The sequence below is a fragment of the Lemur catta genome, chromosome 11, assembly GCF_020740605.2.
Source record: "Lemur catta isolate mLemCat1 chromosome 11, mLemCat1.pri, whole genome shotgun sequence".
In the NCBI taxonomy this organism is placed as follows: Eukaryota; Metazoa; Chordata; class Mammalia; order Primates; family Lemuridae; genus Lemur; species Lemur catta.
This window is the reverse complement of record NC_059138.1, coordinates 5,784,848-5,811,897: the sequence shown is the minus strand read 5'-3', so window position 1 is coordinate 5,811,897 and position 27,050 is coordinate 5,784,848. Positions and strand designations below refer to the sequence as shown.

Sequence of the window (27,050 nt, the reverse complement as noted above, 5' to 3'; positions counted from 1 at the left end):
GCGGGCCGTCAGCGCACTGCACCCTCACAGCCGAACAGCGCTGAGTTTGGAAGGGAAATTCAAGGGCGCATCTCCATGGTTGCCTTAGAAAGGCAGGGATACAATTTTGCCTCTGGAATGCCAAGAATCTATGGCTCATCTGAAGCCAAGATCCCTCCATCTCTCGTTCCTGCTTTCGTCTGGGATCAGCTCCATTCTCCTCATTGAAGACCAACCTCATCCACATGATAAGAAATAGGGCCTGTGAAAGCTCCCGTGTTTTGCTTTTTATGGCTTTGGCTACCCAAGAGAGTCTGACTCACGCTTTCTGGAACAAAGTTCAAAATCCTAGGGAAGCACTCCAACCAGCCCAGCTTGGGTCGGGTTCCCACTCCTGGACCCATCAACTGGTCTCTGCGGGAACATGGCAGGACCGCACGGGGGTCAGCAGTCTCGGCGGTGCTGGTGAGGCAGGAAGAATAAGGGGGTGCCTCTTCCAGAACAGCTGCGCTGAATGCATGGACATTAGATGTCTACTCCAAGTGGTCTACACATCTTGCCTCTGTTTCCTCACTCCAATTCCCCCTTCGACCACTTGCAACCGAAGTGTTGCCCCTTTGTACTACTGAAACAGCTTTCTAAGTGACCACCAATGATTTCATAGTTAATCAATCTGACCGTCCTCTGGAATGCTCCATAGAATAGCTGCTGACGTAGACCTGGCTCTAGCTGTAGCACCCCCTGCCGTAGATATTTGGGTTCTGTCCAGCCTGGGAGCCTGGGAACTCCCATTTCTCCCATAAACAGGCATGGAGCATGACACCCACAGCAAAACTGTGTGATCCCAACACCCTGATCATAGCCAACCAAACCCGGGATAAACTCAACCTTAGATTAGACTTAGCTTGGATTCTCTTTCCAGGAATTTGGAATAGAGAAAGTCAGTCAATCGTTCGAATTACTCACCAGTAACTGGTCCATGTGGAAGCTGGGGAGAGGCCACTCTCACCATGTTCTGTGAATGAGGCAGCAGGAAGGCTGGTCTGCAGGGGAGAAAACTGCGCATTTGGTGGGTACTCCTGGGAGAAAGCAGGGGTTTGCAGTAAACCAGCAGAGAAGCCGCAGGAGAGTCGTCATGCGGGGGAGTGGGACACAGCCCTCCTTAGGGAGCAGTGAAGCCTCACGTGGTCCCACACAGGGAGCCAGTGACTTAGAAGAACTCACCAAACACCCCATGGGAGAAAAAGTCAGTATTCCAGCAGTGCCCTGCCACACAGAGGACACCTGTGTCAGGTGATGACAACACTGGTCAAATGAGATATTTTCTCCTTCCCCTCCATTCTGTCGACCCCCGGGGACCCAACTGGGACCCAAGGGGTGAGGATGAGGAGTGGAAGAACAAGGCAGAGACCACTGTGACCTGGGCCTCTTTTCCCATCAGAGCAGATGTGTAGATCAGCCCCCAGGGGGATTGGAGAGATGCCTCCAAGTGTGTGAGATATTGAAGTTTGGGTTTAGAAAAGGCTGGACTTTTTAATAACTGAAGGTGAGACTACTCAAACACCCAAGGTATGTTAGGATCTACCTAAAACACAGATTGCTGATAATATGGCCAAAATTTCTCCAACTCCTGTGCACTCACTACTTTGTCCTGTGACTTTGCTGCTGTTCCCACCAAAGACTGTCTTCCCATCTCTTGAACCCTGGGGAGGCTTGTGATATGGTGCGAGTTCGGGAGCCAAGGCCGCAAGAGGCCCTTGCAGATCCTGCTCCAGCCCTCTCGGAATAGAGAGCTGCCCTGCCCTGTCGTGAAGCCCGGGCCAACCTCCTGGAGGGGGAGAGGGAGCCCTGGGCAAGAGCTAGCACCAGCCACCAGACATGAGAACGAGGCCGTCCTGGACCACCCAGGTCCCGTCCAGCCACAGTAGCCACAAGATGACAACTGCATGGAGGACCCAGGTGAGACAAGCCAAGAACACTGGCTGAGCTCAGCCCAAATGGGTACCGCACAGAACTGTAAGCAAATAACAGGGCTGTTGTTTTAAGCAGCTCAGTTTGGGAGTGATTAGTTGCAACAATAGAAGACTGATAACAGAGGAAGGCAGGTCTGACAGGATAGGTTTGAATGTGATTGCGGAAGAGAAAAGTAAAATTGCTTCTTCCTTGCCAACCACCAAGTCCTGCTCATTTAATTAACCGGTTACATGCACAAAAGGCAGATCCCTGCAGCGACACTGGATAGATTCTAGATATTTCCCCCAGGTATTCTCCAGCGCCTGAGTACCTACTTGATTTAAATTAGATGACTGGTGTTTCTGACTCTCCCCTTGTCTTTCCCTTCGGGCGTCACTTCACAGAGCTGTGGCAAGCTCGGAAGACCCCTCCTAAAGGCTGGCGGGTGGTGGCCAGCGCTGGCCCCCAGCAGGCTGCTGCCACTCAGGGCTGAGCAGCAGCGGTGACCTTGACTGGGAATAGAAGTGGGGGTGAGGGGTGAGCTACCACTGCTTTGTTTCCTGCCTGAAACAAAGTGGAACACGGGGAAATGAACGTAAAGTTGTGTAGGCTGTGCTGCCGCAGCTGCAAAACGAAAAGCTGCTCGTTAGAATGCTCTGCGCAGACACGGGCACGACCGAGGACCTGGCTCTCGGCGTGCACACAGCGTGGGCTTCTGCCGCCCACCCGCAGGCCCTCCTCCTTGTGGAATCCAGCCTCCAGGCCCAGCCAGGAGGGTGTGCTTCGGTCGGGGTTGGGGGCGAGGGTGGGGGGCTGCTTTGGGGTCATTGTTAGTCTTGATCTGGTCCCCAACAATACCCAAGCCTGCTGAGCAGGACGGGGGACACAGAGCCCAGGGTGGAGGGGTTCCTCTGGCCTCACAGGCTCTTCCTGTGCTAGGGGCAGTCCAGGCACAGGGTCCCAAGGTGAACCGGAAACTGCTGGCAGGGCCTGCCTTGCGAAACCACGGATTTCCTCCGTCCCTCCCTCCCACTCTTCATTCTTCTTGGGAGCCCCTTTCCTTCTCTAGGCCTCAGTTCTGTCATGTGTAGGTACGAGCAGAGGTCCTTAAACCAGCTTGGGGGACGAGGAAAGACCACAGAGGGGCTTACGGAGAGGTGTGCATGTACTCTCTGAAATGTTTTGCCAATTGTGATTTCTATCATTGCTCTGCGGGGAGCTACAAACATCTTAGCCAAGTTCTTGGGGTCCACAAAGGGTTAGGAGACACCGGTCTGGGAAATTCCCAAGCCCTCCTGCAGGACACTGACATTCCTGCTTTCCCTTTCTGTCCCCTCTCCCAAGCAGTGGCGCTCTGCTCTCTGTTCAGTCCGGGTAGCTGTCATCTCGTCTGATGCACACGCTCTGTGGGCCACCAGAGAGGGTCTGCAGTGACGGCCGACAGAGGCAGTGAAGTACAACAGGCTGTAAAGTTGCGGGCGGGGGAAGTACGTGAAATACAGCAGACGTCTAACTCGTACCCTTGCATCGGAGCGGTAGCTCTAGCTTTAAGCATCCCGCAGCCTCGTGGAAGAAAATGGATTGCTGAATTCATTAACACTGTGGGATTTGTATTTTGCTGTCACCACGACTTAGCCCAAAGCTATAACTCAGAAAATGTGGGTTTTAGGCACTAAGATTATCTAGCAGGGGAGAGATTCTGAGATGGGTAGGCCTTTTAAAGGCTCTACCAACTACACAGCTCAACAAATATGTCGTGAGCGCTCACATGTGGCGGAACTTGGGAACACAAAGACAGGGAAACACGCCCTCGAGCTGCTCCCAGTCGGACTGGAGAGATGAGGCCCTGGCTCCCGTAGGAGCGTAACCTTCCTAAACCTCAGCTTCCCTACCCGCAAAATCAGGACAGCAAACCCACACCAAGGGGACTTAGGAGGATTAAACAGCAGCCTGGGCCGCAGGAAGCACTTGGCTAGTCTTAGGCTTACACAGACACACCAACAGCTGGAGGTCACATCTGACAAAGCCGCAGACAGTGACCCGGAGAGATTGAAAAAACAGGTTCTTGTGGGCTGGGGTGGGGAAGGCCACCCCCAAGAGGCAGCTCCCACCTAGGCTTGAAGAATAAGCAGGATTTAAAAGGGGAGTCAGGACCAGGTGTGGTGGCTCCCGCCTGCAATCCTAGCACTCTAGAAGGCTGAGGTGAGAGGATTGCTTGAGCTCAGGAGTTCAAGACCAGCCTGAGCAAGAAGAAGACCCCGTCTCTACTAAAAATAGAAAAATTAGCCAGGCATGCTGGTGTGCACCTGTAGTCCCAGCCACTAGGGAAGCTGAGGTAGGAGGATGGCTTGAGCCCAGGAGTTTGAGGTTGCAGTGAGCTATGATGACGCCACTGCACTCTAGCCTGGGAGACAGAGTGGGACCCTGTCCCAAAAATAAAATAAAATAAAATAAAATAAAATAAAATAAAATAAAATAAAATAAAAGGAGAGTCAGGGCAGGTGGGCACGTCATTATGGGGAAACCAAGATAGGCAAGGGGAGGAGGCAGGAAGACCACAGCCAGTTTGGGAGAGAACACGATCCCTCAGTGTAAGCAAGGGTTTGTACCTAGGAGGTTTGCAAAGTGGGTTTAAACATTTGTCTGGGCCAACTGCAGAGAACCTGGAGTTACAACAAACATTCATTGCGTGCTGGCAAGGCAGTGGGTGCCGTGCTCCATGCCAGGGAAGCTGGCAACCCCCAGAGGGAGACAGACACACCTTTAGCATAATGTGATACATGCCTACTGCAAAGGAGTCTGGGTGCTCAGATGAACGAAAATCTCCAGGCTGGGGAGTAACAGGCTGCAAGGAAAACCAGCCTAACAGTGAGGATAGACTGGAAAGCAGGAGTTAGGGAGGAGAAGCTGGAAGCCAGAGGCTGGATAGGAGAAGATACAAATGGTCCAAGTTGTCCACAAGCCTGGGCATGAGTGGATGGTGGTGGGTGCACCAGGTGCAGCGTTGCGAGCAGGCATCTGGAAAGGACAAGCATGTCATGGAGTGAGGTCTGTGGTTGTGGAGAGAAAGGACCCTGAGGACACAGCCTGCTCTGGCAAGAGTCAGCTTCATCCACCAAAATACAGCCCTTCTGGGGAGAAGCCGCGGGGCGCAAGGCACAGTCTCAGAGGGCCTCCTGAAAGCCCCCAGTGAAACCTTGAGAGATGAAATCCCAGTGAGAGGAAGGGGGCGCTGGGCCCGCAGGAATCCTGTCTCCCTGGGCTGGAGGGGAGCCCCGGGTCTGGCTTCTGTAGAGCCTGAAATAGAATCCAATTTGCCATGTCCCTAATGATGTTATGTAATGACATTACATAAGCCCTTACATAAATCAAAGTCCTGCTCCTGACCAGGAACGTCCCCTGCCCTGAGGCTGACCTAATCCCAGGCCTGAAGGCTCTGTTCTTTGTCAGGGCAGTTGGACAAATCTATTTCCCAAAGCCTCTGTCAAACGTTCCTGACCCCAGCGCCTCTGTCTTTAGGATCCCTGGTACCTCCTACCCGGCTGGCTTCAGTCTGCCGTCTCTTTCCCTCAAGACCCTCCCCAGAAGCCCTCCGCACCTCAACCCCCCCACCCAGCACGCCAGCCCCAGCCCCACTCCCTTCAAACCCTCTTACAACTTCACCCCCAGGAAGGTCTCTCTTCACAAGTAAACCCTAGCTCACAGGCGCATGCAATTTACAGAAACACCAAACAAAACAGTCATGTTTTAAGGAAAAACGCTCAGCTCTCAGTTGCTCCTACAGTCTCCTAAAAGTCAACTGTTTACTGTCATGTCAAAGCTATTTTACACTATTATATAAGTAAGAAAATGTAAATTTAAAAATCACTATAGAACAGTCGAGGTACGGTGGCTCACGCCTGTAATCCTAGCACTTTGGGGGGCTGAGGTGGGAGGACTGCTTGAGACCAGGAGTTTGAGACCAGCTTGAGCAAGAGCGAGACCTCAACTCTATTAAAAATAGAAAAATTAGCCAGGCGTGGTAGCGTATGCCTGTAGTCCCAGGTACTTAGGAGGCTGAGGTAGGAGGATCGCTTGAGCCAGGAGTTTGAGGTTGCAGTGAGCTATGATGATGCCACTGCAGTCTACCCAGGGTGGCAAAGCGAGACTCTGTCTCAAAAAAGTAAAAGTGCCGGAGCCTCAGGCGAGCCTGGGGAACACAGGACTCCTTTGACTCAAGATTCTCCGGCATCTCCGGCAGATGCCCCTCACCGGCAGCTCCTGTCCAACCCTGCAGACAGAGAGGAAGGAGCTGCGGGAGGCTGAGCCACACGGAAGATTCTTGTGTCTTAGCAATCACAGATTGCAGATTTCACAAAAGCCTGAATGTGGTATCACTTACGTCTACTCACTCCACTTTGCTTTGGCTCCACCCTGCCAGAGCCTCTCTGGGTCACTAATTTAGCTCCCTAAGCATGGAAAAGAGGAGCAGTCTAAGCACCTGAGTCTCTTCTAATACAAAGCAACACACTGCCCATGTGGTTTATTTAAAACACACCACACCGGCCTGTTTGACCAAACCAAAAAGGCTGCGGCAACTTGGGAACCGAGCGTGGATGCGGTGGGTGCCTGTTAGTTGGTGTTCGTGCCCTAAGGCGCCAGCTGAGCTTCAGGGATAGGCTTGTCATCCAGAACGCAGGTGAGAAACATGTCCTCTCTGCTAACCACCTGCCCCCTGTCCTCTGGGCTGCTCACCTCTCCTGCAGGCGGGCAGCACTGTTCTTTGTCTTTCTCTACCTCCCCGCAGTGGGCCAGTGGGTCCATGGTCACCAGAATGGCTGTGGGCTGGTTCCATCTGAGACCCCCCAGTTCTCAGGTATCTAGATCAGTCGGTGGTTAGAAGACTAACAGTTTAGCAGTGGGGGGAGGAGGTGGGAACCCAGGGAAAGGGCTGGGAGGAAGAGGAAGTGTTACTCGCATAAAAGCAAGTCCTTTGCTCTTATGTGTAAAGCTCATTTGAGTCTACAGCTACCAAAAACTCTGGAAAATGATAGCAATGCAGTAACTGTCCCCCAGCGCACCCTTCTGAGGTGTGGTGGAGGTGGGGTGCAGGGAACGGAGGACGCTAACAAAGACCGAGCCATGAAGAAAGACTCAGACATCACGAGGTTGATGTCCGTGGGGTTCGGGTCTCTGTGATGTTTCTTCTATTAACTACACCATCCAGGGAACTTGTTCAATATTATCATTTTGGTGATAACTGTATTTGCCCCCATCTTCCTCGCAAGTGGGGACTTGGGTCTGTGGGAAGGAACAGAGTGTTGTCACCTGTGGGGAGTCACAGGGCGTGGAGGTCACTCTCTCAGCCATCGGGACCTCAGCGGGACCCTAATATTATCCTATCGAAATGCGCCAGCACATTAAAAGATTGGGAACAGAGTTTCTGTTTGGGATGATGAAAAAGTCCTGGAAATAGTCGTGATGGTGACACAACCTTGTGAATATGCTTAATGCCACTGAATTATACACTTCAAAATGGTTAAAATGGTAAATTTCATGTTATGTATATTTTGCCACAATAAAAAAAAATTAAAAAACATAAAAATAGAAAGATTGGGAAGCCCAGGTTCCAGGGAGATTAGGTTCCTCCTGGGGAACGGCCTCAAGAAACCCGTCTTTCGCTGCACACACATCGGTTCCTTGAGCAGACGCCCTCTGCGTTGGTTGCCGCCACGCTGGATGCTGAGTGACTTTTGACTACTTGCAAACAAGCTCAAAAACAAGGACAAAGATATGCCTTGTCGAGAATCTTCAAGAGAATAAGGAATCCTAGAAACGTCTGGCACATGGCAGGCCTCGCCGAATATGCTACAGGATCCAAAAGCTGTTCTTACACAAGAGTTCCAGAACGTTTCTAGAAAAGAAAACACTGGTATAACCAACACAAACATTGTTTTCCTGTGTTTGATTTTAAAAGTCTGTGGGATTACTTTTCTGGCTGGAATCACAAGCTCAGTGCCGAAGCCAGGTAGGCAACTTCAGAAGCCGAGCCGGGCTGCAGGACCATGGGGGGTGGTCAGGACTCCCATCCCTTAGTCCAGGGAGGCCAACTTCTGCTCAGCTCCTGCCACCGGCTGCCACATCTTCCGACTTTTCACAAGACAAGTTGGACTTACAGATACTTAAAATGCTGCAGGGGGTTCGGGGAGGGGAACCAAAACAGCTCCTGTTTTACGGCCACACCTGCTAAATTAACCTGAAATCACCTCCTCATTCTCGGCCACGAAACTTAAAAACTCTCCCGCATTCAAGCCTCCCCCGAGCGCACAGTGGAAGCGGCTTCCTGCCCGACCTCCATCCGCACCTGCGTCCACCTTCTGCCTTCTCTGGGACTTGGCTTCCGTGATTCCCGTTGCTGTCTTTGTCCTGCCCCAGCCGCCCCGCTGCTGACTGCCTTGCTGCAGAACCCAAAGGACCTGGAAGTCCTTAGCTTCTGTCGCCTCTCCAGCCTCCATCCACCACCTCCCTCCTGAAGCGCTGTCTGTCCTTAGCATTTTTGTCCCCTCCTCAGGGTTTTCCTGTCCATTCCCTGCACCCTCACTCTCTGATCTTCACAGACTTCTCTCTGTGGCATCCCCAAATGCTGGTGTTCCAAAGCGTTCTGTCCCAGGCCCCTCTTTTCTCACTCCACACTCGCTTCTTTGGGGTTATCACCTACTCCTCCATAGCTTCCGAAACAGGTATGGATGGTGCTCAGGTCTGTCTCCAGCCCACCCCTCTCCTGAGCTCTCCCCACACACAGCCTGCTTCCTACTGGTCACACACTGGTCACACCAACTCAGCATGTCCAGGACTGAGTTCCCAGCGCAAAGCTGCTCCTCCTGTGTCACCCATCTTGGGGAATGCCACTATCATCCAGTCAGTACTCAAGCAGAAATCAGGCCAACCTCACCCATTCCACCCCCTCCCTCTACACCCGCCCCACCACTAGTCAACAGGTCCTATTAAGTGGCTCTTGAATCCATCACTTCTCATCTCCTCCAACACGCCCATGATGCCAGGTCACCACCACCTGTCACCTGGATGGCTGAGGTGCAGGGCTCCAGCCTAACTCCTTCCAGCCAGACATCTTTCCAAAACGTGGCCCTCTCCCCGCTCCCTTGGACACAGTCTAACTCCTTCACAGGTGAGAAAGGCCACTTCTCTGGTCTGTCATCTCCTCTCACTGGAAAATGAATGCTGTGCCCTAAGTCCCACGCAGGGCAGAGGACAGGTCACACCCAAAACAGCTCACTCCAAGCCCAGCATGCTCGCCATTACCTTACACCCTTCACTGCCAGCCAGCCCCAGCTCTCACACGGGCCTGGGCTGGGGAGTGCAACGACAGAGACTTCTGGACCAAACAGCCTTCATCAAGGGAGAACTTATTGGGAAGCGTGATGTGAAAACATCCTTCACCAGCTGTTAATGTGCTACCTCCTTCCAGGCAGGTGGCAGGTGAGGCTGCCATTCCAAATCCCCTCGGGAGAGCTGCAAACAGAGGCAGGAGCACAGATCTCTGGAGCCCATAATGGCATGTCGATGGCACGTCATCTCCAGGGGAATGGCCAAAGGACAGCCTGCCCCTGCCTCAGCTCCCATCTTTAATACCTGGCACGAGAGAAATGCATACTCACATTTCTTCCTTGTCAAATTTCTGAGCTAGAAGCAGGAACTGGGGTAGCAGTTTGGCACTTAAGGATATTACATTTTGAGGCATGGTGACTCATGCCTGTAATCCCGGCAATCTGTGAGGCCCAGGCAGGGGGATTGCTTGGGTTCAGGGGTTCAAGACCAGCCTGAGCAAGAGCAAGACCTGTCTCTACTAAAAACAGAAAAATCATCCCGGCATGCCTGTAGTCCCAGCTACTCAGGAGGCTGAGGCAGGAGGATGGCTTGAGCCCAGGAGTTTCAGGTTGCTGTGAGCTACAATGACATCACTGCACTCTGGGGTGGGGGTGGGGGACAGAGCGAGACTCCATCTCAAAAAATAAAGAAGTATATTACATTTTGATTTGGAGCGTTAATTAACAGCAGCTGGCTAAGTTTAACTCACGCAGGACTGAAAGGGAAGGGGTGCTCTGTGTGTGGATGGAGGTGCAACAATGGCTAAGGAGAACCAGGGGTCCCCCTCAACTCATTTAACAGCCCCAGAACCTGCAGAGTTTAACTTTAATGAAACTTTAAGTATGTACATAACCACTCTTTCTCACACGCTAGAGGTTCCTGGCCCAGTCTGTCCTTGGTCACTCGAGGTCCAGGAAATGTTGGCTTTCCGAAGGGGCATCTGCGGGGGAGTCTTCCGAGGACTTCAGCCTAAACTGTCCCCAGCAAGGAGTCACTCAGCACATAGTCTTCATCCTGTAACGTCAGAGCTGGGAACGCTTTTCAGACTTCTGAGGGAAGGAAAAGGGCCGGCAGCAGCCCAGGCCTGGCTGCACGCGTCCCTCAAAACTGTGAGCAAAGGGTCGTGGCGAGAGGGCTCAGAACAAGAGCGGGCGCGGCGCCCCCTCGGTGGGAGTGGGCCAGGCTGGGGCCGAGAGGGCAGCGTCCGAGGCCGGGTGGGCAGCTTCGCTGTGGACGCGCTGGTGCCGCACCAGGTGGGTCTTGCGGCTGAAGCTCTTGCCGCACTGCGGGCAAGAGAAGGGGCGAGAGCCTGTGTGGATCGCCTGGTGGCGGACCAGGTTGGTTTTGGAGCTGAAGCTACGGGCGCAGACGGCGCAGGCGTGGGGGCGACTGCCCGTATGCACCGCCTGGTGGCGGCCCAGGTGAGACTTGCGGCTGAAACGCCGGCCGCACTGCGCGCAGGCGAAGGGCCTGGCGCCGCTGTGCGCGCGGGAGTGGGCGACCAGATTGGGGCGCGAGCCAAAGCGGCGGCCACACTGAGCGCAGGCGAAGGGCCGTTCGCCCGTGTGCACGCGCCGGTGCCGCGCCAGGTGCTGTCCGTGGGCGAAGCCGCGCCCGCAGTCCGGACAGAAGAAGGACCGCTCGCCCGGAGGGGTGCTCGGGGGCACAGCTGGACCCGAGCCTGTCCCGCAGCCCGGCCCTCGGGGCGCGCAGGCCAAGGAATCTGCGACGGCAGGGTCCACGGTGGCGCCCAATGCACACTCTTCGCACCCAAAGGGGCCACCCTCACCGCGGTGCAGACGCTGGTGCGTGGCGAGGTTCTTTTTCCAGCCGAAGCTCAAGCCGCAGTCGGAGCAGGCGAAAGGCTTCGGCCCAGGAGGGGACGGGGTGGGGGATGGGGCGGGGGAATGGGGCGAGGCGGGCGCGTCGGGGGAGGCCCGGGCCTGGCCGGCCGCCTCGTGCACCCTTTGGTGCCGCACCAAGTGCTGCTTGTGCGTGAAGGTGCGTGCGCACTGTGCGCACTGGTAGGGCCTCTCGCCTGTGTGGATGCGCTGGTGCCTGATCAAGTGCGTCTTCTTGCGAAAGCGCTTCTCGCACTCGGTGCAGGGGAAGGGCCGCTCGCCAGTGTGAGTCTTCTGGTGCGAGCCCAGATGGATCTTCTGGCTGAAGCGCTTGCCGCACTCTGTGCACGGGTAGGGCCGCTCGCCCGTGTGCGTGCGCAGGTGGCGGGTCAGGTGGGCCTTCTTGCTGAAGCGCTTGTCGCACTCGGAGCATGGGAAAGGCCGCTCTCCGCGGTGGCTGCGCTGGTGCAGCAGCATGTGCGTGCGCTGCGTGAAGCTGCGGCCGCAGTCCGGACAGGCGCAGGGGCCCTCGCCCCGGTGCAGCCTCTGGTGCAGCCGCAACGTCAGCTGGTCCCGGAAGCGCCGTTCGCACTCCCCGCAGCCATAGGGCTTCTCAGGGATCGGGGCCCACCCCGACAGCGAGAGCCCTCCCAGTGCCCCTGGGGCCCCGGGCTCAAGCTTGTAAGTGGCCAGATGCCCCAGGTCTGGAGCGGGAAAGGGGCTTGGAAGTAACGATAGATGCTGGGGCCATTCGACCTCCTCTTCTGCCTCCTGATCCTCATCCTCCACTTTCACCTTCCGAATCATCCATTCGTCCCCTGAAAAGTCAAGGCAAGAATTGTCTACTAAGCCCCATGGGCCACAACGTTTATGTGCCAATGGGACCGCCACCTCTTGGAGCCCTGTGGTCTGGCGTCTGCTCTATCCACTCTACCCAAAGGTTCCCGGGAATGACCAAATTCGAAACTCTTCTCTACTCCTCCTTCTGCATTCTCTGTGGCCTGTGGACACCACCCCCTCCTGGGGGCTTCCTCACAGGCTTTCATGTCACCGAGGAGCCCTTCCCTGCCTCCTTGCCAGGCAACCTTTCTCTTGTGCCCCCTGAATAGGAGTGATGCCCAAGCTTCAGTCCTCATGCTTCACTCTGGGTTCACAGCCCTTCGGTGGCTGCCCCAGATCTCCCTCCTTTCTGGAACCACAGTCAGTCTGTCATCCCCAGTTGAGCAGCTCCCCTTGGATGTCCTGCACACTGGCTGCTACCCGGAAGGTTCATCACCAAACACTTAACCTTCCTAAACCTACCCTTGGCTGACTTTAACCTTAGGGCCACAGCCTCCTCCTCCCAACTGGATGGCCTTGAAACCTTGACATCACTGCTCCTCTTGCTGTCTGTGTCCCCTCCAGTGGCCAGAGTGCCAGGGTGCTGTTTTGTTCCTGCTACTCCCTTCATTCCTGCTGCTGCAGCCGGGATGGAAATCCTCCTTTAGGAAGGGGAGGATGGAGTTTATGGGACTTGGGGAACTAGTGAACCCTGCCTCTGGAGAAGCAGGGAGGGCCCTCGGGGGGAGCTGCAGCCCAGGGCAGGCTGGACCTTTGCCCCTCTGGGCACTGCAGTGGCCCAGCCGAGAGGAAGCAGCCCAGAGCCCAGACAGGGAGTGTCCCCCTTGGGTTCTCCTCTGCCACTAATCAGCAGTATGACCTTGGTTAAGTCACTTAACCTCTTTGAGCTAAGTTTCATAGTTTGCTTAAGTGTAAGGTTTGGACTACTTCATAGTTCCTAAACCTTGTGTCGCGTCATAATCTCCTGGGAACTTTTATAAAATGCATATATGGGGGCAGGATCCATGAATCTACTCTCTTTCTTTGGAGCTCCCAAAATGATTCTTGTTTGAGAACCACTGAACCAAATGATATGAGTTCCTGTCTGGCCCTAAAAGTCTGTAATAGCCTCAGCCTTGATTATATTACGCATGCACTGCTACAATTAGATCCACTCCCAGTTTCTTCCATCAACCTACCAATTTCAAACAACTGTCTGCTTATTAAACTGTGATTTCACTTTCATTTCCATTGTGCCACTCTTCACTTGTCTACTGAAGAACCATCAATAGCTCCCTATTATTTATAGGATAAAATAAGTTCTAGCTGCATCTGAGGCTCACCTCAGTCTGGTCCAACTTTCTTATTCTCCCAGGCATGAAACCTTCGCTTCAGCCAAGCTGCTCCCCTCCACCCATGTCACCTTTCCTGCTTCCTAAGATCTTTTCCCAGCCTAGAATATCTTCCTACCCTCCACCCCAGCTTTCAGAGCTGAAGTCTACACCTCTCTCAAAATGCAGCACAAATAAACATTTTTGACAAATCCAATGCATATAGATCTCTTAATATAAACTCCTATAGCACTTATTGTTAACATTTTCACACTTACTTATAAGTTGCCTTTATACTGTTCTCTTCATTGTTTGTTCTGGTTCATATTAATGTCATCTCAACTAGATTTTAGCTTCTGGAGGGGCAGATATTGTATGTTCTATTTCTTCTGTCCAATAACAAATGTGTTTTTATGTGTCTAGTAAAAATGAGGACTGCCACCACTTATTGAGGGCCAACTACAGATGAAGCACTGTACATACTGTCACTGTCACAAACCTTCCCAATGACCATGAAGTTACTATTATCCCTGTTTACAGGTGAACAAACTGAAGCTCCTGGAAGCAAGGTAGCCTATGCAAGAGCACTGAGCTAGGAAATGCAGAGCAAGGATTCAAACCAGGACCTTGCACTCTAGAGCCCATCCCTTTCCACGACAGCCTGTACACAGGAGGCACTAAATAAATCCTTATTGAATAAATGAAGTCACTCCGGCAAGAGGTGATAAGGATGATGGCAGTGGAAGGAAGTGATGGATGGGACTGTGGAGAGAGAATCAACTGTTTGATCACCTGGGTGTGGGGGGATGAGTTGAATACCGATTTGGAGCATCTGGATCAGTGGGGGTTTGGGGAAGGGAGCATGTCTGGGAGACAGCGAAAAGGCTGATGGAAGCCATGTATCTTCATGGCAATTGTAATTGAGGTGATCAACAAGCACATACTTAGACTGGGGGAGATAAGGAGGGGAAGTTAGGACTTCTAGAAGGTGTCTGAGGTGAGGGTGTGTTTGTTTCTCTTTGGTGACCAGCCTTTCTGACTCTCACTGCCTACAGATGTGAAATTCTCTTTGGACACTGAAGGTCTACAGGAGAAAGGTGCCGGCACCTGAACTCATGGTGCTGGAAGGGCGTGGAGTGGCTGTCTCGGGGGATGACCCACCTCATCAGATAGCAGCTCTGGAGCTTGCTGGGCCCCTGTTCCCTTGGCCTGACCCCATGGTGGGATGAAGCGCTGGGAAGACTCACCTGAGCAGGAGCCCACAGGCTCAGCCTTCTGTGGTATGCACACCTGGCCGCCTCTGCAGGGAGCCTCAGCCTGCTCAGGGTGGGCACCTTCCTCCAGACTGGGGGCCTCACGCCCTGGCAGAGAACAGGATACCTCAAGGACTCTGGAGACATCACAGATGGGCAAAGGTCCCCACTGGTGCTAGGGAGCAGGGGCATTTGAAACCCTAGCTCCAACCCAGCCCACACGGTTCCTCCCACATCCTACCTGAATTCAGGGGCTGAATTCCCAGCTCCCCCCAGGCTGCCTCAGGCTCCTTCAAGCAGGGCAGCTGCTAAGGGTGTGCAGGCTGCAAGAGCCACAACTGTGAGGAGTTTCTGGAATATGTGCATGTAAGGTAGTGGAAGAAAGGAAGGACCCCTGGCCTGAGGCTTACCTGAAGTTCCTAGGAGCAAGGCTGGGGGCCTCCCAGCCCCCAGATGGACCCCAGTTTCAAGGCAAATCACTGGAGAGGACTGGGATGTCAAAAAGCCAGGCACGTTCCTGCCTTAGGTGCTCTGTTCCAGCTGTCCCCCTGCCTGAAAGCTCTTCCCTGGTATTCACCCAGCTGCCTCCCTCACCTCTTTCAAATCTTGCTCAGATCTTACCTACCCAGTAAGGCCTAGTCTTAGCACCCTATTTAATCCATTAATACGCCCTACCCCCACCTGCAGCAATCTCAGCCCCTCTCACCAGGCTTTATCCTCTACCCCAGAGCACTTCTCATCTTTGAACATGGTTTATAAATTTCCTTATTCTTATGTTTATTGTTTGCTGACTCTCTGCACTCACTGGGATTAAGCTTCTTGAAGGTAGGGATCTTTGTCCGTTTGGTCACTGAGGAATTCCAAATGTCTAGAACAGCACCCGACACATAGTAGGTACTCAACAAATACTTGATGGATGGAAGGAAGGAAGGCAGGCTCCCCCCTGAGCCCTCTCCATGGTCCCCACTTACTTACCTGAGCATGTGCCCAGCATGTTCTCTTCCCTGGAAGAGGCCATCTGCTCCTGGGCATTATGAGATCCTTCTCTGGGCTCACTTTGGGGGGCCATCTCTGGCTGTCCCATGGAGAATCCTATTACAGGCAGAAGGATGGGCCCAAGTGAAGCATCCAGGACAGAATAGGTGATCAGAGGTGGGGGCTCTTCCCCTTCCCAGCCTACCCAAGGGGCTTTGCCCAACCTGCTCAGGAAGGTAGGGTCTCTCGCCAGCATGGACAAGGGACAGCCCAGGCTCCCCAGCAGCCTGGCCAGGAATCAACCTCAGCCCCTTGGAGTTGAGTCAAGAAGGACAGAAGAAGGAAGAGATAGAATGATGTAAATATCACAGTGCTCTGTGAGTGTCTGGGTGTACATACAGTCTAGCACAGCCTCCACCACATCCCAGGCAGTCAAAGACATCCTGAAGAAATGGAAAAAGATGCTGCCCTGGGGCCTCCCCAGGGCCCCTGGGGTCTCAGGGGTGCAGCCTCGTGGTGGCTCTGCTTACTTAGTTGTAGATGCCCCGAATCTTCCTACCCCTCTCCCCCCAGGTTCCTTCAGTGTGCCAGCTCACCCAGGGAGCTGAGGGCCTCCAAAGTCTCTCTCATGGCAACCCAAAGCAGTTCCTCCTGGGGATCGGCCACAGACCCTAGGGAGAGAAGGGAGCCTTGTTCAGATTCTTCCCAGACAGCTTCCACCAGGGCCCTGGCTTTGCCCACCTGGCCTATGGGCTCTCCCCAGGAGCTCCAAAGGTGACATCCCCAGGTATCGATGGGGGAAATGAAGGAACCTGGATTTCAGAAAGCAAAGAGATCTTTGAAGGTGGCTCAAGAAAGCCTTGATGCCATTTCTACAACCTCCAGTCAGCTCTGGAAATCAGCTACTGCCCCCTCACCTGGCAGGTCTCAGTGCCAGCGACCCCGCCTCACACCCCAGTGTGCGGTGCAGGACTGTTTGGTTCTCTGGGGAGAGGGGAGAGCGTGGGAGACCAGTCTGGGGAGTGGGAAACTCCATCTCCTAGGCCCTCCAGCTGTCACTGCAGGAGCTGGTGAAATAGGAGCCAGCCCTGGGGCGGGGGTGAGTGTCACTTTAGTGCTACTGGTGGGGGAGGTCCTCAGAGAAGGGTACTCCTTAAAGGTAGGAAATGACTTGCTTCCTCTCTCTAAACCCCTACCTCAAAACCATCCCGTTTCCCTGGGGGCTTCCCCAGGCCCGGACCCCTCCCTTGTGTCCCCTCCCTGCTCCTCCTCCCGCGGGCTCCCTGCCCCCCCCAGCAGACTCCCCTCCCCCAATCTCCCGGGCAGCCTTCCCTCTGCCCCTCCCCTCCCCGCGCCCGCTGCCTTCCGCCCTCTCTCCCCGCGAATCGGGCTGGCTCCGGGTCCTCCGCTGCCCCGCCCCTCCGGCTCCTCCCGCTCGCCCGCCGCACCCGACAGGGGCAGGGCCACCCTCCCGAGGCCCCTCAGGCCAGCCCTCCCCAGCCACCGCCTCCCTGACCCTCCGCACCGGGCAGTCTCAGCGGCTGCGCTCCCCTCCCCCCCACTCCCCAACCCCCCTTCGGGCTCAGGGCCTCCTCTCTCTGCCCTCCCGGTTCTCCCCCGCTCCATCCCCCTCCCTGGCTGCTCACCCTTTCCCTTCCTTTCCCCCTCCTCTTTTCCTTCCTCCCCAACACCCGCCCTCCTCCTCTGAGCTTTTCTCCCCCACCCTGCTCTCCCCTCCCCTCCCCTCCCCCTCCTCTCCCACTGTGGTTTCCCCTTCCTTCTCCTTTCCTTCCCGCACCTCGGTTCCCTCCCTCCACCCTCTCCTCCTCCCCAACCCTCCCCCTCCGTCCTCTCCCCCCCTTCCTCCTGCAGCTCTCCTTCCCCTCCGAGGCCCCCGCCTCCCTTCCCCCTCTGCCTCCCCAGCCGGCTCGAGCTTCGCTTCCCTCCCGGTCCCCAGTCCTCGGAACCGCTCTTCCCCTTCCCCCGCCCCCCGTCGCCCCCAGCTCCCTTGTCGCCGGACCCCCTGGCCGCGGGTCCAAGGCTGACCTGCTCACTCGGACCCTCCGAACCGCACTGCCCCTCCCCACGCGCTCCTCCCCTCGGAGCACACCTTAGCATCCTGTCTCCGCCCTCAGGGGCCCCCTTCCCCATTTCTGCTTCCCTCGGACTTGTTCTCACCCCCTCCCAAGTTTTCCCCAGACCAGGACACCCCTCCCGCTCCGCCTCCCGCCTCCGTTAGTCCTCTCGAGCCTCCGGGCTCCCCGACGTCACTCCGCGTCCCGGCCCCCTCCCCTGCTCGGGGCTCACCTGTCAGCGCCCTTCTCTCCCGCCCCTCCCAAACGACCCGTTCCCCCGCGCCTCCTTTTCCCCTCTCCTCCCCCTCGGTCCCCACACTCCCTCTGCCCTCTCCCTCCCCACTCCCCTCCCCTGGGGACCCTCCCGCCCCTTTCCCACCAGACTCCCACTCGGCCCCCGCCCTTCCCTTCAGATCCCCTGTCCCCCTTTCTCCTCCACAGCCCTCCCCCAGCCCTGCCAGGCTCGCCCTCCCCCACCCCTCCCTCCTCCGACACTTGCCCCTCCCCCACCCTCATCACTCCCTGCGCCCCTACCCCGGGGCTGTCACCTGCACGGAGCAGGCGGCGACCGTGAGTGTCGGCGCGGAGAGGGAAGCGGGCGGAGCCGCCTGCAGCCGGGAGCTCCGCCGCCCTTACCTGGCGGGCCGGCTGGTCTCCCCGTTACTTCGGGGACCCCGGCGCCCGGGCGTCCTGCCCCGGCCCGCTCTGCTCACAATGGCGCCCGCTGCCTGCAGCTCGGGTGCGGGCCGCCCGAAAGACTGACAGACTGACAGCCCCGAAACTTCGCGGGGAGGAGAGAGGAAAAGACGCCGAGGGAGCAGGAGCGGGAGCGGCGCCCGCGAGGAGGGAGGGACCGAGGAAGCGGGAGGGGTGCCCCGGGGCACGAGGCTGGGGAAGTAGGGGCAGGGGTCTTCTGCGGTGGAGTCGCAGGGAGGGTGCCCGCGGGGTTAAGCCGGCAGGTGACGGCCTGGAGGCACAGCGCCCAGAGTAGGTGATGGAAGGTGGGAGCTTAGGACGGGGGAAAGGGAGAGGGGAGAGGGAAAGGAGGGGTGTTGGGGGAGGGGTGAGGAGGGAGAGGAGGCTAGGGAGGAAGGGCACTCGGCTGCGAGGGACTGTGCTCGCAGCCATCGAGGGAGGAGCCGGGAAAGGTGGAGCGCGGGCAGGGGTGGGGGAGTGGGGGAAGAGGAGGGGGCGTGCTGGGGAGGAGAGCCAGTGAGTGTGCGCTGCCGTCCTTACGTCGCGAGTGCCAGCCGCGTGTGTGCAGCGCCGCGCTCCGCGGGAGGAGAGCCCGGGGTGCGGGTCTGGGAAACTCCGGCCGCGCTCCCGCTCTCCGCCAGGATTCCACCCGGACTCACCCAGACCCACACCCCCGGGCCTGCCCGGTCCGATGCCCGCCCTGGAGCCGTTGGGGAAGGCCCAGGGAGAGAGGGCTGTGCCCCTGTGACTGCGAGAACGGGCCTTTCGACGTAAAAACTGGGGTGGGGGCTTCGAGCCAGGTCGCTGGGAGAACACGGGCAGGACAGGAGGCACGGGGCGGGGGGCGCGAGGCTGGGGCGGGGCTGGGCAGAGACTCTGAGGGCAGGGTCCAGGGGAGGGGTGGGGAGGAGGCCTGGGACAGGAGAGGGCTCTTGAGGCTGGGTAGTGGAGTTGCGGGGTTGAGGGTGGGTGGTTGGGGGTGGGTCCCCTGCTGGACTGGAAACCTCCAGTTAGCTGTGGATGGCTGCCCTCAGCCCTCAATCCGGCTCCTGGGTCCCAGCTGTGCCACCAGTGCACCTCTACTCTGAAAACTCCCCATATCGCGTCCTTCTGGAGCTAAAATCTGGGCTAGTTGTTCCCGGACTCCTCTCCATAATCTTTGTCCAAACTCCCTTGGGTTCTAGCTTGCTTGCTCCTGCCTCCTTAGGGGAAAGGAAGGCTGTGACTCCTAATGGATTGGATTGTCCCTTCCCACTCCAAGTGTTGCTTTATCAGCTATGGTCAGAACCCAGAGCCAGGAGTGAGTCTGGGAAGGGGAGGATGAGGATGGCCCCTGGAGGCAGTGCTGCTGTGGGTGAGCGTGCATGCGTGTAAAACACGAAGGAGAAGTGTCCGGTGTGAGTGTGACTCCTTAGGGGAGCTGATCCTAACCATCTGAGAGCCCCGAGGGACTCACACGGGACCCTCTTTTGGCCCAGGACCAATGGTGGGCCCAGAAGAAGGACCACATAGCCCAGCTCCGGGTCCTGGCAACCTCCTTCCTCCTGCAGGTGGGATGACTATGCAGGATGCTCAGTGGGACATCAGGTTTAGGAGCTAGAAGGGCATGAAATCTGAGGTCCAGGCCACATTCCAGCCTGGGTGTCCTCAGAGCTCTGCTGGTAACCAGGATGTAACCAGGATTCCCCTGTGGAGCTGGTCGCTGCCGCCTCCCAGCCGGACTCTCCATCCGGCTCAGCTCTGCCCCAGGGCTGCAGGAGCTCCCCGAAACCAGGCACTTCTTCCAGAGGCTTCCTCTCATTCTTCACCCCAGGCTCCCTGGTTCTGGGCCCCGAGACCCTTATAGAAGAGACAGGGTGTGCCTAACCAGCCAGACATAGTCACCCCCAGTAACAGCTGGACCCCACGCTGTGCACCTGTCTCCACACACTCAACTCAGCCACCCTGGAAACCTGGCCTCTGCTTACCGGCCTCACTCCTGTGCCTGGCGGGAGAGGGGCTGAGGAGGCAGGAGAAGAACCGGGCTGGGAGACCGCACCAGTTGTTTAGTCAAGGAACTCTAACCTTTTGGTGGGGTCATACTCCCTTGAGACTCTAGTAAAAGTTAAGGAACTGTCCTCAGAAAAATGTGCGCACGTACAATTTCAAAGAATTCACAGAGTCCCTGAGTCCCATTTCTGCATCCCTGGGGAAGTCCCTGAAGTTTTTACTGGTAAGGACACTGAAGCCCAGAAAGGGAGGGTGGCTTGCTTAGAGTCCCAACTTAATTTGTGGTCGTGCCTGAGTGTCGAAATAACAGAGGCTCAGAATGTCCGGCTGTGGTCCCCCCGTTACACACACACACACACACACACACACACACACCCCACATGTACACACACTAGGAAGGATGGGAAGAGGGACCGTTGCCCAGGAGAGCTGGCCTCCCAGGCGATGGTGTGGGAAGGTCCAATCCGGTTGTGGCAGCTGGTGCCCCTGGGCATGAGGCTGGGATAAAGCCTCCCCAGCCCCAAGGACTGGCCGCAGGGCTGTGGCAGAGGCAGTGTGGGCTGGGGAGAGCAGCGCTGGCTTCCCTGCCCATCGGCCACAGCATTGCCTCCCCAAGCCTGAGCCTCACGTTCGCCCAAAGGTGCCTTGGGGGTGGAGAGCACCATAGCTGCTCCCCGCCCTCCTCTTTGGGGTGGCGTGGGCACTGAGTAATGGGTGAGCAGCCCGCCCTGGGACCGATCCCACTGAGGTCCCTCTTCTTCTCCCTCCTAACTTCAGTAACCTCCCCTGGGAGTGGGGTTCCAGGATGGGGCTACTTGGTGACAGAGGGGATGGTGGCAGCAACCGTGGTTCCGCATTGTGGGCAGGCGGGGGTGGTGTGAGCGGACGGAGACCATCCGCGTGGAAGAGGAAGTAGCCCCTCGTCGGGAGGACCTGGTGCCCTGTGCCAGCCTCTACCATTACAGCCGCCTGGGCTGGCGGCTGGACCTGCCCGGGAGTGGCCGCATGGGGCTCACTAGGTCCCCAGCACCCGGGCTCTGTCCCATCTACAAGTGAGTGAGGGTCAGAGCCTGGGCTGTCTGCCGGGCAGGAAAGGAGGGACAGGCTGGACACCCTCAGAGTCGGGGAGGACTGGGAGCCGGCCCGGCAGAAGGCCTGGCAGAAGCAGGCATTGGGAAGTAGGTCCTGGGTGGGCTCAGAGATTAGGGTGGGTGGTGAGTGGGTGCTACGCTGGGCATAGCAGAGGGAGGCCCAGAGGCTGCTCCCTCTGCCTCCATTCCCTGTCTGCCTTCCCAACGTCATTCTCACTTTGCACGTGGGAAAATTAAGGCCAGGAAGAAAACAATTGCATGATGAATCCCCTCAGAGAGTGATAGATCAGACCGAATGTTCCAGGCCCTTCCCCCTTCTAGGAATGAACTGAGCATTAACATCTTTCCCCCCTTCCCTGCTTCCACCTGCTTGGTGGGTGCAGACCCCCAGAAACCCGGCCTGCCACGTGGAACCGGACGGTGAGGGCTTGCTGCCCAGGCTGGGGGGGCACCCACTGCACCGAGGGTAAGCGCCTGAGTGGGTGTGGGGTGGCGGTGCCTCTGTCGACCCTGGGCGGGGCAGGTTAGCCCAGATCTCCATTGAGGAGAGGCAGCAGGCTGCCTGGGGAGGGAATTGGGCCAAGCTGAGGGCTGCAGGCTGCCCCCATGCCCACTGTCTGGGTCTGCCCCATTCTCTCCTCCACCCACCACAGCCCTCGACGACGACAGCCCTGAAGGCCACTGCTTTGCCACATGGCAGTGCCAGCCGGGGGCAGACTCAGTTAACGCTTCGGCAGGAAGCCTGGAAGACTGCTGTGCCCGGCCCTGGGGACGCAGCTGGTGGGACGGCAGCTCCCAGGCCTGCCTCAGCTGCTCCAACCCACACCTGCCAGGTGGGTTGGTAGCCCCCAGCGTGCCAAGTGGTCACAGTCCTGGCCAACACCCCTCCCCAGGCACTCCCACGGAGAGTTCCCGCGCTCTGGGTCTTTCTGCAGGGCCCATGCCCGCTCCCCGGCCCACCACAGTGACCATGCCCTGTCCTCCTGCCTCCCGCTCTGCCGGGAGCCCTGTGTCCTCACCCCTGGCCCTCTGTCCATGCTCAGAGGGTCACAGTTGGTGTGTCTCTTGCCTAGTCAGCACCTCCTCTCCAGCCCTCCTGCAGCCCCTGGCAGGGGCTGTGGGCCAACTCTGGAGCCAGCACCAGCGTCCTTCTGCCACCTGCGTCACCTGGTCCGGCTTCCACTACCGCACCTTTGACGGACGCCACTACCACTTCCTGGGCCGCTGCACCTACCTGCTGGCGGGCACTGCTGATTCCAGCTGGGCTGTCCACCTCGGGCCTGGGGACCACTGTCCCCAGCCTGGGCACTGTCAGCTTGTGAGAGAGGGAGACAGGGACCGCCACAGGGAGGAGGCTGGACACAGGACAGCCGCTGATGCCCTTTCCACTGTGTGTCTCTCCCCAAGGTACGGGTGACAATGGGACCCGAGGAGGTGCTGATTCAGGGTGGAAATGTCTCTGTGAAGGGGCAGCAGATTCCTGAAGGGGAGCCGCGGCTGCTCCACGGTGAGGACAGTGGCAGCAACAAACTGCCCAGGGCCCCTCTGCCCCTCTGGGAAGTCTGCGCCAGGGCGGGGTCAGAAGAGCAGCAGGGGCAGTTTGGGACTGAGCCCACTGCTGCCTCCACACACCCCCTCCCCCGGTGCTACTGGGAGGCATTTGCAAATGCACAGCCAGCCCAGGATCCAGGAGGACACAGGCCTGGTCCATGACCCTCTGCAACCCGCCCCCTCCCACTGCCTCCGGGTATGACCTCGGGCAGGTCTCTCTGCTTAATTTTCCTGAGCCTCAGTTTCCCCACCTGCCTCATGGAGGGTGATGAGGAAGCGCTTTGTTGCTAAGCCATGGGCGGCTCTCCTACTAGACCCTTTGTCCCAGCTGGGCTTCCCACGAGTATGCATGTGTGCATGTGTGTGCGCGCATGTGTGCTATGTAGTTTTCACTCTCAAGAAAGCGTCCACAGCCTTCGTGAGCTTTGCAAAGAGGGCTGTGATGGAAAACAATTGCGCTACTTTAAAGTATATGCTTTTGGGATCAAGTGCAGAGCTCTGCAGAATTGAGAATTCCTTCCCTCCTGCACTCCTCCCTGGGCACTTTGAACTCTACTACTGTGGTGGGAGTGTGGCCACAGGTAGCCAAGTGACCCCCTTCCCCACCCAGGGCTGAGCCTGCAGTGGCTGGGGGACTGGCTGGTGCTGTCAGGGGGTCTGGGGGTCGTGGTGCGGCTGGACAGGGCTGGTTCCATCTCCGTCTCTGTGGACCATGAGCTCTGGGGACAGACGCAAGGCCTCTGTGGGCTCTACAATGGCCGGCCTGAGGGTGAGTAAGGTGTAGCTTGGTTGCTGGTGTAGGAGGGAAGGGGAGACAGGAGCCTCCAGCCCCGGCATCCTCACCTCTGCCTTCCTCAGATGACTTTGTGGAGCCTGGCGGGGGGCTGGCCACGTTAGCTGCCACCTTTGGGAACTCCTGGAGGCTTCCTGACTCGGAGGTGGGGCTGATGTCCGGAGTCCCTCCCTCCCCTGTCTGCCCACTCCCGGCTTTTCGGCCCGGCCCCAGCTCCTGCACGTCCAAGCCCTTGTCCTGGCTCCATCGCCGTCTTGTCCCTAGGATGGAGCCTGGCCCTCTCTCAGACCCTCAGGGGCAGAGGGTAAGGCCTCAGGGGCCCTGAGCAGCGTTGGTGAACCAGTTAGTCATCTGGGCCTCAGCTCCTCCGCCTCCGTACCTGGGTTGCCACCTTGCCGCTGTCCAGAGCCCCAGGGTGTGAGCTGGTGGACATGATTATGGGGCCTTGACGCAGCTGTGAGAGTGGTGGTCATTTTCCTGGTGTCCTGGTTCTTGCCCCTCACCATGTCCCCAACCTGGCCTGACTCTGTTTGTCCCCAGCCTGGGTGCCTGGATGCAGTGGAGGTGGGCCAGGGCTGTGAGGGCCCCCTGGGAAACACAGAGGCGGGCATGGAACCTGGCCAGCTGCGAGGTGAAGCCCAGGACGTGTGCCATCAGCTGCTGGGCAGTCCATTCCTGCAGTGCCATGCCCAGGTATGGGTGGGGGTGAAGGTGGTGTCCGGTACCCAAGGGGGCTTAGAGGGGTGCTAGAGAGCTGTCACCAGGTGGTCTTGCCCTGCCACTAGGTTGCCTGGGGCCCTGGGTCAAACCATGCCCTCCCTGTGCTCGGCTGTGTCTCTGGAGAACGAGAGGCTGCTCTGCAAGATCTCTGCGGCCCTTCCAGACCGCATTCTGTGTGGTTACAAACCAGGGCGTGATGGAAGCAAGAGGCCAGACGTGCTGGCGAGGAGAGGCTTTTTGCTGAGGGGCTGTCCTTTCCCGACAGGTTCCCCCTGCCGAGTACCACGAAGCCTGCCTCTTTGCCTACTGCAGGGGGGCCGTGGCAGGCAGCGGGCGAGAGGGGCGGCGGGAGGCCGTGTGTGCCACCTTTGCCAGCTACGCCCAGGCCTGTGCCAGGCGGCGCGTCCCCGTTAGCTGGAGGAAGCCTGACTTCTGCGGTACTACTTGGGCTTCCACCCTACCAAACTGACTGAGGGTGGTGACAGGGCTCCCTGCGGGCTCTTCAGGGTCTGGCGGGAGCCACAGCCACTCATGGGCCACTCCTCTGCCCGCAGAGCGCCCGTGTCCCGGGGGCCAGTTCTACTCCGACTGCGCCTCCCCCTGCCCGCCCAGCTGCCAGGCGGTGGGCCTGGGAGAGGAGGGGTCCTGCGGGGAGGAGTGTGTGAGCGGCTGTGAGTGCCCGCGAGGCCTCTTCTGGGACGGTGCCCTCTGTGTGCCTGCCGCCCGCTGCCCCTGCTACCACCGGCGCCAGCGCTATGCCCCGGGCGACACCGTGCGCCAGCTGTGTAACCCGTGGTGGGTCCTCACTGGGGTTGGCGGCTGTGTGGTGCCTGCAGCTCTCCTCAGCCTGCCTCCCCCACGTCCCCAGCCTGCTCAGGGCCTTCCTCACGCTGGCCTGGGGCCGCTCCTGGCATGACCGATGGCCCTGCTTGAAGACCTTGCCTGCTGACCTCTACCCCATCCAGTGTGGGGGTGCTGGGGAGGGAAGGAACCAGGGTGTTGGGGGGTCATCTCCAGCTCTGCCCCCCACATGCCCACAGTGTATGCCGGGATGGCCACTGGCACTGCACACAGGCCCCGTGCCCGGCTGAGTGTGCGGTGGGGGGGGACGGACACTACGTCACCTTCGACGGGCGGAGCTTCTCCTTCCGCGGTGGCCAAGGGTGCCGCTACAGCCTGGTGCAGGTGGGCAGAGGACCAGCTCCTGGAGGGAGGTCTTGCCTGAGCAGAGGCCCTCCTAGGGGATGTGGCGGGGGGGCTACAAGGAAACCACTAACTGAGTAACTGAAACACACGGTCCTCCCAGGAAAACCCAAGAGAACCAACGCTGGAGGGGCAGTGCCTGCCCCGGGCCCAAAGCCTCCCCTCTGAGTTCTTGCCTCCTCCCAAGTTCCCCTGAAAGTCCTGCTGTCGTGGTCCCCGGCCAGGGCCACACACCAAAACCCATCCTCAGTCCTCTCCCACATAGGGAACAGGCTGGGCTTGTCACAGGCTACTTCATGCAGAACAGCCCCAGGGGAGACAAGAGGCCTTCCTCCGCACCCGCCCTTCCCCAGCACAGTTCGGTCGCTCTCCCAGTTCGGGTGCAGCCATGTGCCTTCCCACGCATCCTTGGCCCTTCCGTGATCCCTCCATCTAACTATTGGACCGTCTCCACTCCTCTCTTGAATAGAAATGGGGTGAAAAATCGGGGGAGTATAGAGTCCTCAGAGAGGCTTGAAGGCCTGTCCATCGGGAGGAAGAGGACAGCTGTCTCCCCCCAACACATACAGCCAAAGGCGCACACACACAGGCCACACACCAGCACACAGACACACACAGAGACACAAACAGGCATGCACACACGGCATACACTCATGTATGTGCACATAGATTTAGCACAGATGTTTACATGCACATAGATTTAGCACGGATGTTTACATGCACACATGTAGATGAATGCACATACCCGTGGGGAGGAAGGGGGGCATCACCTCGCCTCAACATGCAGACATGCACATGCACACTCAAACATACACAAACACATGCCTTCACATGCACACACGCACACAGACATCTGCACACGCCAACCCTTGGCGAGGGTTAAGCCCCTTACCTCACAGAGAGGCTGGCAGGCTGGAAGGTGGTCGGCTCAGGTGCTGGGTGGAGCTGCCTCCAGGTGTGTGCTGAGGGTGCAGTGCAGAGAAGGTCCCCAGAGACCTCGCAGAGAGCCTGAGGTCCGCCCGCCCCCCCACACCCCGTGTGCCCCAGGACTATGTGAAGGGGCGGCTGCTGATCCAGCTGGAGCACGGGGCCTGCGACTCTGGGAGCTGCCTGCACGCCATCTCTGTCTCCCTGGGGGACACCCACGTCCAGCTCAGGGACTCAGGTAGCCTCAGCTCTGCCTCCTCGGGGCACCCGGCCAGCTTCCTTTCACCACTGCCCCCACACTGCCCTGTGGTGCTGGAGCCCCGGGGTAAACTGCAAGTAGTTGCGAGAGTCCGAAAGGCCTCAAGGCATGGCCAGACCAGGCAGGCCCTCTCAGGGACTGTCCCTCCAACTCTCTGCCCCGGTCTGCTCCTGGCTGTCTGCCTAGCTCCGTCTGCCCCTAGCCACAAAGGGAAAGGAACAGGCAAAAAT

General features: G+C 57.9%; 2 protein-coding genes across 11 annotated transcripts in view; one reads left to right on the top strand and one right to left on the bottom strand.

Moving 5' to 3' along the window:
• Positions 1 to 10,108: 10,108 nt before the first annotated feature.
• ZNF467 (zinc finger protein 467) lies at positions 10,109 to 25,612 on the bottom strand. 10 transcript variants are annotated; one of them, XM_045565073.1, is made up of 5 exons: positions 25,556 to 25,612; positions 16,113 to 16,187; positions 15,517 to 15,633; positions 14,536 to 14,649; positions 10,109 to 11,956 (listed from the first exon to the last, which is right to left on the bottom strand). In XM_045565073.1, exons 2-5 carry the CDS (start codon positions 16,144 to 16,146, stop codon positions 10,434 to 10,436), a joined length of 1,788 nt encoding a protein of 595 aa, XP_045421029.1. In that variant the 5' UTR covers positions 16,147 to 16,187; positions 25,556 to 25,612; the 3' UTR covers positions 10,109 to 10,433. The 10 variants fall into 10 exon arrangements, with proteins under 10 accessions (XP_045421029.1, XP_045421031.1, XP_045421026.1 ...); XM_045565075.1 differs by lacking the exon at positions 25,556 to 25,612 and adding an exon at positions 18,228 to 18,746 and having other exon boundaries at positions 15,741 to 16,187; XM_045565070.1 differs by lacking the exon at positions 25,556 to 25,612 and adding an exon at positions 18,228 to 18,746.
• The window catches only part of LOC123646933 (SCO-spondin-like), a 52,250-nt gene continuing 44,851 nt past the window's right edge, over positions 19,652 to 27,050 (top strand). Inside the window, 14 exon segments of the mRNA XM_045564122.1 lie at positions 19,652 to 19,684; positions 19,766 to 19,837; positions 21,102 to 21,328; positions 21,751 to 21,833; positions 22,021 to 22,200; positions 22,441 to 22,685; positions 22,775 to 22,874; positions 23,529 to 23,687; positions 23,777 to 23,856; positions 24,252 to 24,404; positions 24,697 to 24,868; positions 24,986 to 25,226; positions 25,472 to 25,616; positions 26,682 to 26,799. Coding sequence (XP_045420078.1) covers positions 19,652 to 19,684; positions 19,766 to 19,837; positions 21,102 to 21,328; positions 21,751 to 21,833; positions 22,021 to 22,200; positions 22,441 to 22,685; positions 22,775 to 22,874; positions 23,529 to 23,687; positions 23,777 to 23,856; positions 24,252 to 24,404; positions 24,697 to 24,868; positions 24,986 to 25,226; positions 25,472 to 25,616; positions 26,682 to 26,799 — 2,008 coding nt within the window.

Excerpts from the sequence above, each read along its gene's own strand:
- ZNF467 (XM_045565073.1), bottom strand. The coding sequence starts at position 16,146 with ATGAGAGAGACTTTGGAGGCCCTCAGCTCCCTGG. Across the intron at positions 15,634-16,112 it reads GGAGGCCCTCAGCTCCCTGG|GATTCTCCATGGGACAGCCA; the intron begins GTGAGCTGGCAC and ends TGCCTGTAATAG. Across the intron at positions 14,650-15,516 it reads CATGCTGGGCACATGCTCAG|GGCGTGAGGCCCCCAGTCTG; the intron begins GTAAGTAAGTGG and ends GTTCTCTGCCAG.